Source organism: Heptranchias perlo, unplaced genomic scaffold, assembly GCF_035084215.1.
Source record: "Heptranchias perlo isolate sHepPer1 unplaced genomic scaffold, sHepPer1.hap1 HAP1_SCAFFOLD_328, whole genome shotgun sequence".
Lineage (NCBI taxonomy): Eukaryota > Metazoa > Chordata > Chondrichthyes > Hexanchiformes > Hexanchidae > Heptranchias > Heptranchias perlo.
The window spans coordinates 162,261-178,580 of NW_027139340.1; the positions used below are offsets into that span (position 1 = coordinate 162,261).

The 16,320-nt window shown below is 45.8% G+C and overlaps 1 protein-coding gene across 2 annotated transcripts in view; it reads right to left on the bottom strand.

The window, feature by feature from the left end:
* Window positions 1–13,457: 13,457 nt before the first annotated feature.
* LOC137311332 (HEPACAM family member 2-like) overlaps window positions 13,458–16,320 on the bottom strand; it is a 110,616-nt gene continuing 107,753 nt past the window's right edge. For both annotated transcript variants that reach the window (XM_067978610.1, XM_067978609.1), the window contains exon 5: window positions 13,458–13,962. In XM_067978610.1, the coding sequence (XP_067834711.1) occupies window positions 13,856–13,962 (107 nt within the window). In that variant the 3' untranslated portion in view covers window positions 13,458–13,855. The remainder of the gene's footprint in view (window positions 13,963–16,320) is intronic.

Here is a 16,320-nt window from a genome sequence, read left to right on the forward strand (position 1 = left end):
TCTGGCAGCATCTCCTTCCTTGGTAAAGACTGATACAAAGTACTCATTTAGTACCTCGGCCATCCCCTCTGCCTCCACGAGTAGATCTCCATTATGGTCCCTAATAGGCCCCACCCCTCCTCTTACTATCCGTTTACTGTTAACATGTCTGTAGAAGACTTTTGGATTCCCTTTTATGTTGGCCGCCAGTCTATTCTCATACTCTCTCTTTGCCCCTCTTATTTCCTTTTTCACTTCCCCTCTGAACTTTCTATATTCTCTGTGGTTCTCACTTGTGTTATCAACCTGATACCTGTCATACGCCCCTTTTTTCCGTTTCATCTCACTCTCTATCTCCTTTTTCATCCAGGGAGCTCTGGCTTTAGTTGCCCTACCTTTCTCCCTGTTGGAATGTACCTTGTCTATATCAAAATCATCTCCTCTTTAAAGGTCGCCCACTGTTCAATTATAGTTTTGCCTGCCAATCTATGATTCCAATTTACCCGGGCCAGATCTGTTCTCATCCCAGTGAAATTGGCCGTGTTAGTATAAAGCAGAACATATGTTTAGAGACGGCACAGGTGACCTTCCCATGTGTAAAGTGGGCCTCGCAGAATGTCAAACAGTATCTTCCTCTTCCAGATGGGGACATTGCTTCTATCCAGCTGTTACACAGGGAGGTTCCCTCCTTCCAGCTATTACACGGGAAGGATCCTTCCTTCCAGCTGTTACATGGGGAGGTTCTTTCCTTCCAGCTGTTACACAGGGGCGGTTCCTCTCTTCCAGATGTTAAACAGGGAGGTTCCTTCCTTCCAGTTGTTACACCTGGAGGGTCCCCTCTTCCAATGTTACGGGGGAGGTTCCTTCCTTCCAATTGTTACACAGGGAAGTTCCTTCCTTCCAGAGGTGGCGGTACACTGATATACAGTCAGGAGGGAGTGGCCCTGGGAGTCCTCAACTTTGACTCTGGACCCCATAAAATCTCATGGCATCAGGTCAAACATCGGCAAGGAAACCTCCTGCTGATTACCACCTACCACCCTCCCTCAGCTGATGAATCAGTCCTCCTCCATGTTGAACACCACTTGGAGGAAGCACTGAGGGTAGCAAGGGCACAGAATGTACTCTGGGTGGGGGACTTCAATGTCCATCACCAAGAGTGGCTCGGTAGCACCACTACTGACTGAGCTGGCCGAGTCCTGAAGGGCATAGCTGCCAGACTGAGCCAGCGGCAGGTGGTGAGCGAACCAACACGAGGGTAAAACCTACTTGACCTCGTCCTCACCAATCTACCTGTTGCAAATGCATCTGTCTATGACAGTATTGGTAGGAGTGACCACCGCACAGTCCTCGTGGAGACGAAGTCCCGTCTTCATACTGAGGACACCATCCATCGTGTTGTGTGGCACTACCACCGTGCTAAATGGGATAGATTCGGAATAGATCTAGCAGCTCAAAACTGGGCATCCATGAGGCGCTGTGGGCCATCAGCAGCAGCAGAATTGTATTTCAGCACAATCTGTAACCTCGTGGCCCGGCATATTCCTCACTCTACCATTTCCAACGAGCCAGGGGATCAACCCTGATTTAATGAGGAGTGTAGAAGAGCATGCCAGGAGCAGCACCAGATGTACCTAAAAATGAGGTGCCATGAAGCTACAACTCAGGACTACATGCATGTTAAACAGTGGAAGCAACATGCTATAGACAGAGCAAAGCGATTCCACAACCAACGGATCAGATCAAAGCTCTGCAGTCCTGCCACATCCAGTTATGAATGGTGGTGGACAATTAAACAACTAACAGGAGGAGGAGGCTCTGTGAACATCCCCATTCTCAATGATGGCAGAGCCCAGCACTGTGAGTGCAAAAGACAAGGCTGAAGCATTTGCAACCATCTTCAGCCAAAAGTTCCGAGTGGATGATCCATCTCACCCTCCTCCCGATATCCCCACCATCGCAGAAGCCAGTCTTCAGCCAACTCGATTCACTCCACGTGATATCAAGAAACGGCTGAGTGCACTGGATACAGCAAAGGCTATGGGCCCTGACAACATCCCAGCTGTAGTGCTGAAGACTTGTGCTCCAGAACTAGCCGCGCCTCTAGCCAGACTGTTCCAGTACAGCTACAATACTGGCATCTATCCGACAATGTGGAAAATTGCTCAGGTATGTCCTGTCCACAAAAAGCAGGACAAATCCAATCCGGCCAATTACCGCCCCATCAGTCTACCCTCAATCATCAGTAAAGTGATGGAAGGTGTCGTCAACAGTGCTATCAAGCGGCATTTACTCACCAATAACCTGCTCACTGATGCTCAGTTTGGGTTCCGTCAGGACCACTCGGCTCCAGAGCTCATTACAGCCTTGGTCCAAACATGGACAAAAGAGCTGAATTCCAGAGGTGAGGTGAGAGTGACTGCCCTTGACACCAAGGCAGCATTTGACCGAGTGTGGCACCAAGGAACCCTAGTAAAATTGAAGTCAATGGGAATCAGGGGAAAACTCTCCAGTGGCTGGAGTCATACCTAGCACAAAGAAAGATGGTAGTGGTTGTTGGAGGCCAATCATCTCAACCCCAGGACATTGCTGCAGGAGTTCCTCAGGGCAGTGTTCTAGGCCCAACCATCTTCAGCTGCTTCATCAATGACCTTCCCTCCATAGTAAAGTCAGAAATGAGGATGTTTGCTGATGATTGCACAGTGTTCAGTTCCATTCGCAACCCATCAGATAATGAAGCAGTCCGAGCCCGCATGCATCAAGACCTGGACAACATCCAGGCTTGGGCTGATAAGTGGCAAGTAACATTCACACCATGTGATGGAATACTCTCCACTTGTCTGGCTGAGTGCAGCTCCATCAACACTCAAGAAGCTCGACACCATCCAGGACAAAACAGCCCGCTTGATTGGCACCCCATCCACCACCCTAAACATTCATTCCCTTCACCACTGGCGCACCGTGGCTGCAGTGTGTACCATCTACAGGATGCACTGCAGTAACTCGCCAAGGCTTCTTCGACAGCACCTCCCAAACCCGCGACCTCTACCACCTAGAAGGACAAGGGCAGCAGGCTCATGGGAACAACACCACCTTCTCAAGGGCAATTAGGGATGGGCAATAAATGCTGGCCTTGCCAGCAACACCCACATCCCTTGAACGAATTTTTAAAAAGGGGTGATCTAATTGAGGTGTTTAAGATGATGAAAGGATTTTATAGGGTAGATAGAGAGAAACTATTTCCTCTGGTGGGGGCATAACCTTAAAATTAGAGCTAGGCCGTTCAGGGATGATATCAGGAAGCATTTCCTCACACAAAGGGGAGTGGAAATCTGGAACTCTCTCCCCCAAAAAATACTAGCTGTGGGTGAATTGAAAATTTCAAAACAGAGCTCGCAAGATTTTTATTAGGCAAAGGTATTAAGGGTTACGGAACCAAGGCGGGTAGATGGAGATAAGATCCAAATCAGTTATGATCTAATTGAATGGTGGAACAGGCTCGAGTGCCTACTCCTATTCCTATAAACACCAGCCGAATGACGTGTTTTAGTGCTTTAAATTCTATGCAATTCTATGCTCCCAGTCCCACAGCTGGAAGGAACCTCCCTGTGTAACAGCTGGAAGGAAGGAACCTTTTTTTTAATTCATTCATGGGATGTGGGCATCGCTGGCAAGGCCAGCATTTATTTCTCATCCCTAATTGCCCTTGAGAAGGTGGTGGTGAGCCACTTTCATGAAGCGCTGCAGTCCGTGTGGTGAAGGTTCTCCCACAGTGCTCTTAGGAAGGGAGTTCCAGGATTTTGACCCAGTGATGATGAGGGAACGGCGATATATTTCTAAGATGGGATGGTGTGTGACTTGGAGGGGAACGTGCAGGTGGTGTTGTTCCCATGTGCCTGCTGCCCTTGTCCTTCTAGGTGGTAGAGGTCGTGGGTTTGGCAGGTGCTGTCGAAGAAGCCTTGGCGAGTTGTTGCAGTGCATCCTCTGGATGGTACACACTGCAGCCACAGTGCGTCGGTGGTGAAGGGAGTGAATGTTTAGGATGGTGGATGGGGTGCCAATCAAGCGGGCTGCTTTGTCCTGGATGGTGTCGAGCTTCTTGAGTGTTGTTGGAGCTGCACTCATCCAGGCAAGTGGAGAGTATTCCATCACATTCCTGACTTGTGCCTTGTAGATGGTGGAAGGGCTTTGGGGAGTCAGGAGGTGAGTCACTTGCCACCGAATACCCAGCCTCTGACCTGCTCTAGTAGCCACAGTATTTATATGGCTGGTCCAGTCGCGTTTCTGGTCAATGGTGACCCCCAGGATATTGATAGTGGGGGATTCGGCGATGGTAATGCCGTTGAATGTCAAGGGGAAGTGGTTAGACTCTTGTTGGAGACGGTCATTGCCTGGCACTTATGTGGTGTGAATGTTACTTGTTACTTATCAGCCCAAGACTGGGTGTTACAAAGAAAAAAAAACATAGAAATTTCAATATGGAACTATGTTCTTTGACCCAGCCTGCACTTACCCTCAGACCACAGACCCGTACTCTGTGCTGAGCCTGAAACCACAAAAGCACGTTCAGCTTGTCCATCTGTCAGTAGGAACTGTTCTATGCCACATTAACTAGGTCACAGAACTTGTTTGATCTGGTTCCAATTTAAAATGTAGGTCCATGGATAAAAGAAAGACATACAGGGGCAGGAAGTAACAGATTGTTATCTAACGGAATGACTGGTGTTTGTTCACTCGCACAGAATGAGGATTAGGAATGTGTAAGTGAAAAGCGATTGCATGGCTTAGTTAGAAAATTCACAGCCTAACGTGATACTGATCCCCCACACACAGAGCAGGAAAGGCCCAGGCTCCACCTTAGGCCTGTGCTGCGTTCGCTGACCTCTCTTGGCGTGATACTGAGCCCCCACAGAGTAGGAAACGACGGTGGTATGAGAAGTGAGTTGGCCATGATAGATTGGGAAGCTTCATTAAAAGGCATGATGGTGGATAGGCAATGGCTAACATTCAAGGAATGAATGCATGAATTGCAACAATTATACATTCCTTTCTGGCGCAAAAACACAAAAGGAAAAGCGGCCCAACCATGGCTAACAAAAGAAATTAAGGATGGCATTAGATCCAAAGAGGAGTCATATAAAGTTGCCAGAAAAAGTAGTAAGCCTGAGGATTGGGAACAGTTTAGAATTCAGCAAAAAAGGACCAAGACATTGATTAAGAGGGGAAAAATAGAGTATAAGACTAAATTTGCAAGGAACATAAAAGCGGACTGTAAAAGCTTCTACAAGTATGGAAAAAGAAAAAGATTAGTGAACAGTTAGTCACAGGTAAAGCAGGTGGGTGGTTGGTGGTGAGTATTTCTTTTTCTTAGAACTGTGGGCTAGGTTACAATAAAACCAGGTAACATAACCACATTTATAATTAACTAATTAACTAAACTTAAGGTCTGCAGGTTTTATAGCAGGTAGTGTTTTTTTTAGTGAACCGAGGTCCCTAGTATAGTTAACATTTTCTAATTTCAACGTAATTTAAAAGGGGTAACTAAGCTAAGGCAAATCATGGCAGCAGACCTCGCACCCGTGATATGCCCCTCCTGCAAGATGTGGGAAGTCATGGACACTACCAGTGTCCCTGCCGACCATGTGTGCAGGAAGTGTGTCCACCTGCAGCTACTGACCGATCGTATCTCGGAGCTGGAGCTGCGGGTGGACTCACTGTGGGGCATCCGCGATGCAGAGAAACTCGTGGATAGCACATTTAGCGAGTTGGTCACACCGCAGGTAAAGGGTGTACAGGCAGGAAGTGAATGGGTGACCACCAGGCAGAGTAAGAGGTGCAGGCAGGTAGTACAGGGGTACCCTGTGGCCATCCCCCTCTCAAACAGGTATACCGTTTTGGATGCTGTTGGGGGAGATGGGAATAGACAGGCGTTTCTGCGGACGCAACCGAGACTCCAGGATGGTATGTTGCCTCCCTGGTGCAAGGGTCAGGGATGTCTCGGAGCGGCTGCAGGACATTCTGGAGGGGGAGGGTGAACAGCCAGTTGTCATGGTGCATATAGGTACCAACGATATAGGTAAAAAAACGGGATGAGGTCCTACAAGCTGAATTTAGGGAGTTAGGAGTTAAACTAAAAAGTAGGACCTCAAAGGTAGTAATCTCAGGATTGCTACCAGTGCCACTTGCTAGTCAGAGTAGGAATGACAGGATAGCTAGGATGAATACGTGGCTTGAGAGATGGTGCAAGAGGGAGGGATTCAAATTCCTGGGCCATTGGAACTGGTTCTGGGGGAGGTGGGACCAGTACAAATTGGACGGTCTGCACCTGGGCAGGACTGGAACCAATGTCCTAGGGGGAGTGTTTGCTAGTGCTGTTGGGGAGGGTTTAAACTAATGTGGCAGGGGGATGGGAACCGATGCAGGAAGTCAATGGGAAGTAAAGTGGTGACAGAAACAAAAGGCAGTAAGGGAGAGTGTACAAAACATGACCGGACAGATGGTCTGAGAAAGCAGGGCAAAGACCAAGGGAAGTTTAGATTAAACTGCATTTATTTCAATGCAAGAAGTCTGATGGGCAAGGTAGATGAACTCAGGGCATGGATGGGTACATGGGACTGGGATGTTATAGCTATTACTGAAACATGGCTAAGGGAGGGGTAGGACTGGCAGCTCAAGCCTCTTAAGGATCAACAAGGTCATCTATGTGCGGAACCACAAGAGATGGGTGAGATCCTAAATTAATATTTCACATCGGTATTTACGGTTAAGAAAGGCATGGATGTTAGGGAACTTGGGGAAATAAATAGTGATGTCTTGAGGAGTGTACATATTACAGAGAGGGAGGTGCTGGAAGTCTTAACGCGCATCAAGGTAGATAAATTTCCGGGACCTGATGAAATGTATCCCAGGACGTTATGGGAGGTTAGGGAGGAAATTGCGGGTCCCCTAGCAGAGATATTTGAATCATCGACAGCTATAGGTGAGGTGCCTGAAGATTGGAGGGTAGCAAATGTTGTGCCTTTGTTTAAGAAGGGCGGCAGGGAAAAGCCTGGGAACTACAGACCGGTGAGCCTGACATCTGTAGTGGATAAGTTGTTAGAGGGTATTCTGAGAGACAGGATCGACAGGCATTTGGAGAGGCAGGGACTGATTCGGAACAGTCAGCATGGTTTTGTGAGTGGAAAATCATGCCTCACGAATTTGATTGAGTTTTTTGAAGGGATAACCAAGAAGATAGATGAGGGCTGTGCAGTAGACGTGGTCTGCATGGACTTTAGCAAAGCCTTTGACAAGGTACCGCATGGTAGGTTGTTACATAAGGTTAAATCTCACGGGATCCAAGGTAAGGTATCCAATTGGATACAAAATTGGATTGACGACAGAAGACAGAGGGTGGTTGTAGAGGGTTGTTTTTCAAACTGGAAGCCTGTGACCAGCGGTGTGCCTCAGGGATCGGTGCTGGGTCCGCCTGTTATTTGTTATTTACATTAATGATTTGGATGAGAATTTAGGAGGCATGGTTAGTAAGTTTGCAGATGACACCAAGATTGGTGGCATTGTGGACAGTGAGGAAGGTTATCTAGGATTGCAACGGGATCTTGATCAATTGGGCCAGTGGGCCGATGAATGGCAGATGGAGTTTAATTTAGATAAATGTGAGGTGATGCATTTTGGTAGATCGAATCGGGCCAGGACCTACTCCGTTAATGGTAGGGCGTTGGGGAGAGTTATAGAACAAAGAGATCTAGGAGTACAGGTTCATAGCTCCTTGAAAGTGGAGTCACAGGTGGATAGGGTGGTGAAGAAGGCATTCAGCATGCTTGGTTTCATTGGTCAGAACATTGAATACAGGAGTTGGGATGTCTTGTTGAAGTTGTACAAGACATTAGTAAGGCCACACTTGGAATACTGTGTACAGTTCTGGTCACCCTATTATAGAAAGGATATTATTAAACTAGAAAGAGTGCAGAAAAGATTTACTAGGATGCTACCGGGACTTGATGGTCTGACTTATAGGGAGAGGTTGGATAGGCTGAGACTTTTTTCCCTGGAGAGTAGGAAGTTGAGGGGTGATCTTATAGAAGTCTATAAAATAATGAGGGGCATAGATAAGGTAGATAGTCAAAATCTTTTCCCAAAGGTAGGGGAGTCTATAACGAGGGGGCATAGATTTAAGGTGAGAGGGGAGAGATACAAAAGGGTCCAGAGGGGCAATTTTTTCACTCAAAGGGTGGTGAGTGTCTGGAACGAGCTGCCAGAGGCAGTAGTAGAAGCGGGTACGATTTTGTCTTTTAAAAAGCATTTGGACAGTTACATGGGTAAGATGGGTATAGAGGGATATGGGCCAAGTGCAGGCAATTGGGACTAGCTTAGTGGTATAAACTGGGCGACATGGACATGTTGGGCCGAAGGGCCTGTTTCCATGTTGTAAACTTCTATGATTCTATGATTCTAAGACAAATGTAGGTCCCTTACAGTCAGAAACGGGAGAATTTATAATGGGGAACAAGGAAATGGCAGAGCAATTGAACAATTAAACAAATTCTTTGGTTTTGTCTTCACGGAAGAGGACACAAATAACTTCCCAGAAATGCAAGGGAACGAAGGGACTAGTGAGACCGGTTAGCCTAACATCAGTAGTAGGGAAAATGCTAGAGTCTATTATAAAGGATGTGATAACAGGACACTTAGAAAATATCAACGGGATTGGACAAAGTCAACATGCATTTATGAAAGGGAAATCATGTTTGACAAACCTACTGTAGTTTTTTGAGGATGTAACTGGTAGAATAGATAAGGGAGAACCAGTGGATGTGGTGTATTTGGATTTTCAGAAGGCCTCTGATAAAGTCCCACATAAGAGGTTAGTGTGCAAAATTAAAGCACATGGGATTGGGGGGAATATACTGGCATGGATTGAAAATTGGTTAACAGACAGGAAACAGAGAGTAGGAATAAATAAGTATTTCTCGGGGTGGCAGGCAGTGACTAGTGGGGTACTGCAGGGATCAGTGCTTGGGCCCCAGCTATTCACAATATATATCAATGATTTGGATGAGGGAACCAAATGTAATATTTCCAAGTTTGCTGACGACACAAAACTAGGTGGGATTGTGAGTTGTGAGGAGGATGCAAAGAGGCTTCAAGATGATTTAGACAAGTTGAGTGAGTGGGCAAATACATGGCAGATTCAGTATAATGTAGATAAATGTGAAGTTATCCACTTCGGAAGGAAAAACAGAAAGGTGGAGTATTATTTAAATGGTGATAGATTGGGAAATGTTGATGTACAAAGGGACCTGGGTGTCCTTGTACAGCAGTCACTGAAAGCAAACATGCAGGTGCAGCAAGCAGTTAGGAAGGCAATCGGGTCGACTTGGCCTGTATTCATTTGAGTTTAGAAGAATGAGAGGGGATCCCATTGAAACGTATAAAATTCTGACAGGGCGAGACAGACTGGATGCAGGGAGGATGTTTCCCCTGGCTGGGGGGGGAGTCCAGAATGAGGGGTCACAGTCTCAGGATACAGGGTAGGACATTTAGGACTGAGATGAGGAGAAATTTCTTCACTCAGAGGGTGGTGAACCTGTGGAATTCTCTACCACAGAAGGCTGTGGAGGCCAAGTCACTGAATATATTTAAGAAGGAGCTAGATAGATTTCTAGACACAAAAGGCATCAAGGGTAATGGGGAGAGAGCGGGAATATGGTATTGAGATAGAGGATCAGCCATGATCATACTGAATGGCGGAGCAGGCTCGAAGGGCCGAATGGTCTACTCCTGCTCCCATTTTCTGTGTTTCTATGTTTCTAATGGCCCAGGCTCCACCTCAGGCCTGTGCTGCATTCGCTGATCTCACTTGGCGTGATACTGAGCCCCTACACACAGAGTAGGAAAGGCCCAGGCTCCACCTCAGGCCTGTGCAGCGTTCGCTGATCTCACTTGGCGTGATACTGAGCCCCCACACACAGAGCAGGAAAGGCCCAGGCTCCACCTCAGGCCTGTGCAGCGTTCGCTGATCTCACTTGGCGTGATACTGAGCCCCCACACAGAGCAGGAAAGGCCCAGGCTCCACCTCAGGCCTGTGCAGCGTTCGCTGATGTGGGGGAGAGAGCTCTAGGAGGTAGCCCCTGAACTGCTGGGTTGGAGTCTCTGTGAAGTCAGAGGTGCAAACCGACAGCTTTACCCACAATACTATACATTCAAGCTCCAAGCTGCCCATGGCACTTTACCAAATGATCCCTTGCCTGTTCAGACTCACAAGCCTGCACTGGCCGTTCGAGTTAGCTACCAAAGGACTTGGAATATCCTGACTTTGGGCCCTTGTCTTTACTGAGTCAGATGACAGTGGGGGACATTTCAGATAGGCAGAATGTGTGTGGACCTGGATCAGGGGCTTCAGAAGAGGAGAGAAGAGAAAGAAATTTTGTTCATTCATGGGATGTGGGCATCGCTGATAAGTCCAGCATTTATTGCCCTTGAGAAGGTGGTGGTGAGCCGCCTTCTTGAACGGCTGTAGTCCGTGTGGTGAAGGTTCTCCCACAGTGCTGTTAGGAAGGGAGTTCCAGGATTTTGACCCAGCGACGATGAAGGAACGGCGATATATTTCCAAGTCAGGATGGTGTGTGACTTGGAGGGGAACGTGCAGGTGGTGTTGTTCCCATGACCCTGCTGCTCTTGTCCTTCTAGATGGTAGAGGTCGCGGGTTTGGGAGGTGCTGTCAAAGAAGCCTTGGTAAGTTGCTGCAGTGCATCCTGTGGATGGTACACACTGCAGCCACTGTGCACCGGTGGTGAAGGGAGTGAATGTTTAGGGTGGTGGATGGGGTGCCAATCAAGCGGGCTGCTTTATCCTGTATGGTGTCGAGCTTCTTGAGTGTTGTTGGAGTTGCACTCATCCAGGCAAGTGGAGAGTATTCCATCACACTCCTGACTTGTGCCTTGTAGATGGTGGAAAGGCTTTGGATAGTCAGGAGGTGAGTCACTCGCCACAGAATACCCAGCCTCTGACCTGCTCTTGTAGCCACAGTATTTATGTGGCTGGTCCAGTCGTGTTTCTGGTCAATGATGACCCCCAGGATGTTGATGGTGGGGGATTCGGTGATGGTAATGCTGTTGAATGTCAAGGGGAGGTGCTTAGACTCTCTCTTGTTGGAGATGGTCATTGCCTGGCACTTATCTGGCGCGAATGTTACTTGCCACTTATGAGCCCAAGCCTTGATGTTGTCCAGGTCTTGCTGCATGCGGGCTCGGACTGCTTCATTATTTGAGGGGTTGCGAATGGAACTGAACACTGTGGAATCATCAGTGAACATCCTCATTTCTGACCTTATGATGGAGGGAAGGTCATTGATGAAGCAGCTGAAGATGGTTGGGCCTAGGACACTGCCCTGAGGAACTCCTGCAGCAATGTCCTGGGGCTGAGATGATTGGCCTCCGACAACCACTGCCATCTTCCTTTGTGCTAGGTATGACTCCAGCCACTGGAGAGTTTTCCCCCTGATTCCCATTGACGTCAATTTTACTCGGGCTGCTTGGTGCCACACTCGATCAAATGCTGCCTTGATGTCAAGGGCAGTCACTCTCACCTCACCTCTGGAATTCAGCTCTTTTGTCCATGTTTGGACCAAGGCTGTAATGAGGTCTGGAGCCGAGTGGTCCTGGCGGAACCCAAACTGAGCATCGGTGAGCAGGTTATTGGTGAATAAGTGCCACTTGATAGCACTGTCGACGACACCTTCCATCACTTTGCTGATGATTGAGAGTAGACTGATGGGGCGGTAATTGGCCGGATTGGATTTGTCCTGCTTTTTGTGGACAGGACAAAGCTGGGCAACTTTCCACATTGTCGGATAGATGCCAGTGTTGTAGCTGTACTGGAACAGCTTGGCTGGAGGCGCAGCTAGTTCTGGAGCACAAGTCTTCAGCACTGCAGCCGGGATGTTGTCGGGGCCCATAGCCTTTGCTGTATCCAGTGCACTCAGCCATTTCTTGATATCACATGGAGTGAATCGAATTGGCCGAAGACTGGCTTCCGTGATGGTGGGGATATCGGGAGGAGGCCGAGATGGATCATCCACTCAGCACTTCTGGCTGAAGATGGTTGCAAACACTAGTGTAAAGATGTGCACTAAGTGTAAAGATGTACACAATGTCACTAAATGTGCAGATGTGTACAATGTGCCTTTATTATCTGACCTTCGTTTATTAGCCGAAGCATAGAATATAGGAGCAGGGAGGTTATGTTAGAACTGTATAAAACACTAGTTAGGCCACAGCTTGAGTACTGTGTACAGTTCTGGTCACCACATTACAGGAAGGATGTGATTGCACTAGAGAGAGTATAGAGGGGATTTACGAGGATGTTGCCTGGACTGGAGAATTTTACCTATGAGGAAAGATTGGATAGGCTGGGGTTGTTTTCTTTGGAACAGAGGAGGCTGAGGGGAGATTTAATTGAGGTGTATAAAATTGTGAGGGGCCTAGATAGAGTGGATAGGAAGAATCTAGTTCCCTTAGCGGAGAGGTCAATAACCAGGGGACATAGATTTAAAGTGATTGGTTGAAAGATTAGAGAGGAGCTGAGGAGAAATGTTTTCACCCAGAGGGTGGTGGGGGTCTGGAACTCACTGCCTGAAAGGTGGTGGAGGCAGAAACCCTCCATCGCATTTAAAAAGTACTTGGATATGCACTTGAAGTGCCGTAACCTACAAGGCTGCGGACCAGGTGCTGAAAAGCGGTAGCTGTTTTTCGACCGGCACAGAAACGATGGGCTGAACGGCCTCCTTCCACGCCGTAAATTTTTCTATAATGTCACTGAAGGTACAGACGTACACATTGACAGTAAGCCTACACATGTGCATAATGTCACTAAATGTACAGATGTGCACAATATCACTAAATGTAGAGATGTACACAGTGTAATAAATGTACAAATGTGCACAATGCCACTAAATGTATGTGTGCACAATGCTGGTAAACATGTAGTTGTGCACAATGCCAGTAAGTTTACAGATGTACACAATGTTATTAACTATACAGATAGTACACAATTACACTAAATGTACAGATGTACAGAATGTCACTAATGTACAGGTGTACACAATGCCAGTAAGCCTATAGATGTACATAATGCTAGTATACTTTCAGATGTGCACAATGTCACTAAATGTACAGATGTGCACAGTGTGACTAAATGTACAGATGTGCACCGTGTGACTAAATGTACAGATGTGCACAGTGTGACTAAATATATACATGTGCACATGTCACTAACAGTACAGATGTGCAAAGTGTGACAAAATGTACACATGCAGAATGTCACAACAGTACAGATGTGCACAGTGTGACTAAATGTGCACATGTGCAGAATGTCACTAACAGTACAGATGTGCACAGTGTGACTAAATGTGCACATGTGCAGAATGTCACAAACAATACAGATGTGCACAGTGTCAATAAGGAGTCTCTCAACTGGTGTCAGATGTCCATAATTTTATTGGGTACTTTATTTTTAAAGGATGTAGTCCTTATGCTGCTAAGCAGAAACATACACAATCAAACATCATGATAGATGAGACCCGTTGCAGCTTTATTTATTGTACATATAGTGCTTGATCTTAGGATAATGTGTCTGTATCGAAGTTCTCTACTCGCTGTTTTAAAATAAACTATCAAACAATTTGGTTACAATAACTGTAGCAGAATGAAACGAAACCCCGAGTATCACCAAACTGACTCGTGAATATCACATTAATGTGCTGACTAACACACAGCAAATGTACCAGAGTAGCATTAAACCCACATATTCCCAAACTCTGTTCAGATATGTTGCTATGCCAATTTGCAGTTGAAGATACTTTCTGATTAATGATACATTATCTTCCCCTTCTGTCGTTCTTTCGCATGTTGCACATAATCCTGGTCTCAGCTGGATTAGTTAGTGACTGCTTTTTACTAACTTGGCTGTTTTCATAAATTGCATCTGAAACAAAAAGCAGATAAATATTAGATGGCAGATAGAACTATTCAATTAATTCATTAAAGAAAAGAAAGAGCTTACATTTATGTAGCAAATTTCATGACCTCAGGACATACCAAAGCACTTCACTGCCAAACAAATAATTTGAAGTGCAGCTACAGTTGTAATATAGGGAACAGGGCAGCCAATTTGCACACAGCAAGGTGCCACAAACAGCAATGAGATAAATGACCAGATAATTTAGTTTTGGTGATGCTCGTTGAGGGATAGATATTGGCCAGGACACAGGGCAGAACTCCCCAGATATTTCATACCCACCCCAAATGCCAGGCTTTGGTTTAGCATCTTATCTGAAAGACGACACCTCCAATAGTGCAGCTGTAAAGTGTCAGTCTACATTATGTGCTTAAGTCCTGCAAGTGTGAGTTATATACCCATCTAATAACAATCTTTTAATGTGTTACTATTATATACCCATCTAATAACAATCTGTTAATGTGTTACCGTTATAGACCCATCTAATAACAATCTGTTAATGTGTTACCATTATATACCCATCTAATAACAATCTGTTAATGTGTTACCATTATATACCCATCTAATAACAATCTGTTAATGTGTTACCATTATATTCCCATCTAATAACAATCTGTTAATGTGTTACCATTATATACCCATCTAATAACAATCTGTTAATGTGTTACCATTATATACCCATCTAATAACAATCTGATAGTGTGTTACCATTATATACTCATCTAATAACAATCTGTTAATGTGTTACCGTTATAGACCCATCTAATAACAATCTGTTAATGTGTTACCATTATATACCCATCTAATAACAATCTGTTAATGTGTTACCATTATATTCCCATCTAATAACAATCTGTTAATGTGTTACCATTATATACCCATCTAATAACAATCTGTTAATGTGTTACTATTATATTCCCATCTAATAACAATCTGTTAATGTGTTACCATTATATACCCATCTAATAACAATCTGTTAATGTGTTACCATTATATACCCATCTAATAACAATCTGTTAATGTGTTACCATCATATACCCATCTAATAACAATCTGTTAATGTGTTACTATTATATACCCATCTAATAACAATCTGTTAATGTGTTACCATTATATTCCCATCTAATAACAATCTGTTAATGTGTTACCGTTATATACCCATCTAATAACAATCTGTTAATGTGTTACTATTATATACCCATCTAATAACAATCTGTTAATGTGTTACCATTATATTCCCATCTAATAACAATCTGTTAATGTGTTACCGTTATATACCCATCTAATAACAATCTGTTAATGTGTTACCATTATATTCCCATCTAATAACAATCTGTTAATGTGTTACCGTTATATTCCCATCTAATAACAATCTGTTAATGTGTTACCATTATATACCCATCTAATAACAATCTGTTAATGTTTTACTGTTATATACCCATCTAATAACAATCTATTAATATGTTACCGCTATTTTTTTTTATTCGTTCATGAGATGTTGGCGTCGCTGGCGAGGCTGGCATTTATTGTCGATCCCTAATTGCCCTTGAGAAGGTGGTGGTGAGCTGCCTTCCTGAAGAGCTGCAGTCCGTGTGGTGAAGGTTCTCCCACAGTGCTGTTAGGAAGGGAGTTCCAGGATTTTGACCCAGCGACGATGAAGGAACGGCGATATATTTCCAAGTCAGGATGGTGTGTGACTTGCAGGGGAACGTGCAGGTGGTGGTGTTCCCATGTGCCTGCTGCCCTTGTCCTTCTAGGTGGTAGAGGTCGCGGGTTTGGGAGGTGCTGTCGAAGAAGTCTTGGCGAGTTGCTGCAGTGCATCCTGTGGATGGTACACACTGCAGCCACTGTGCGCCGGTGGTGAAGGAAGTGAATGTTTAGGGTGGTGGATGGGGTGCCAATCAAACGGGCTGCTTGGTCCTGGATGGTGTCGAGCTTCTTGAGTGTTGTTGGAGTTGCTCTCATCCAGGCAAGTGGAGAGTATTCCATCACACTCCTGACTTGTGCCTTGCAGATGGTGGAAAGGCTTTGGGGAGTCAGGAGGTGAGTCACTCACCACAGAATACCCAGCCTCTGACCTGCTCTTGTAGTCACAGCATTTATATGGCTGGTCCAGTCGCGTTTCTGGTCAATGGTGACCCCCAGGATGTTGATGGTGGGGGATTCAGCGATGGTAATGCCGTTGAATGTCAAGGGGAGGTGGTTAGACTCTCTCTTGTTGGAGATGGTCATTGCTTGGCACTTATCTGGCGCGAATGTTACTTGCCACTTATGAGCCCAAGCCTTGATGTTGTCCAGGTCTTGCTGCATGCGGGCTCGGACTGC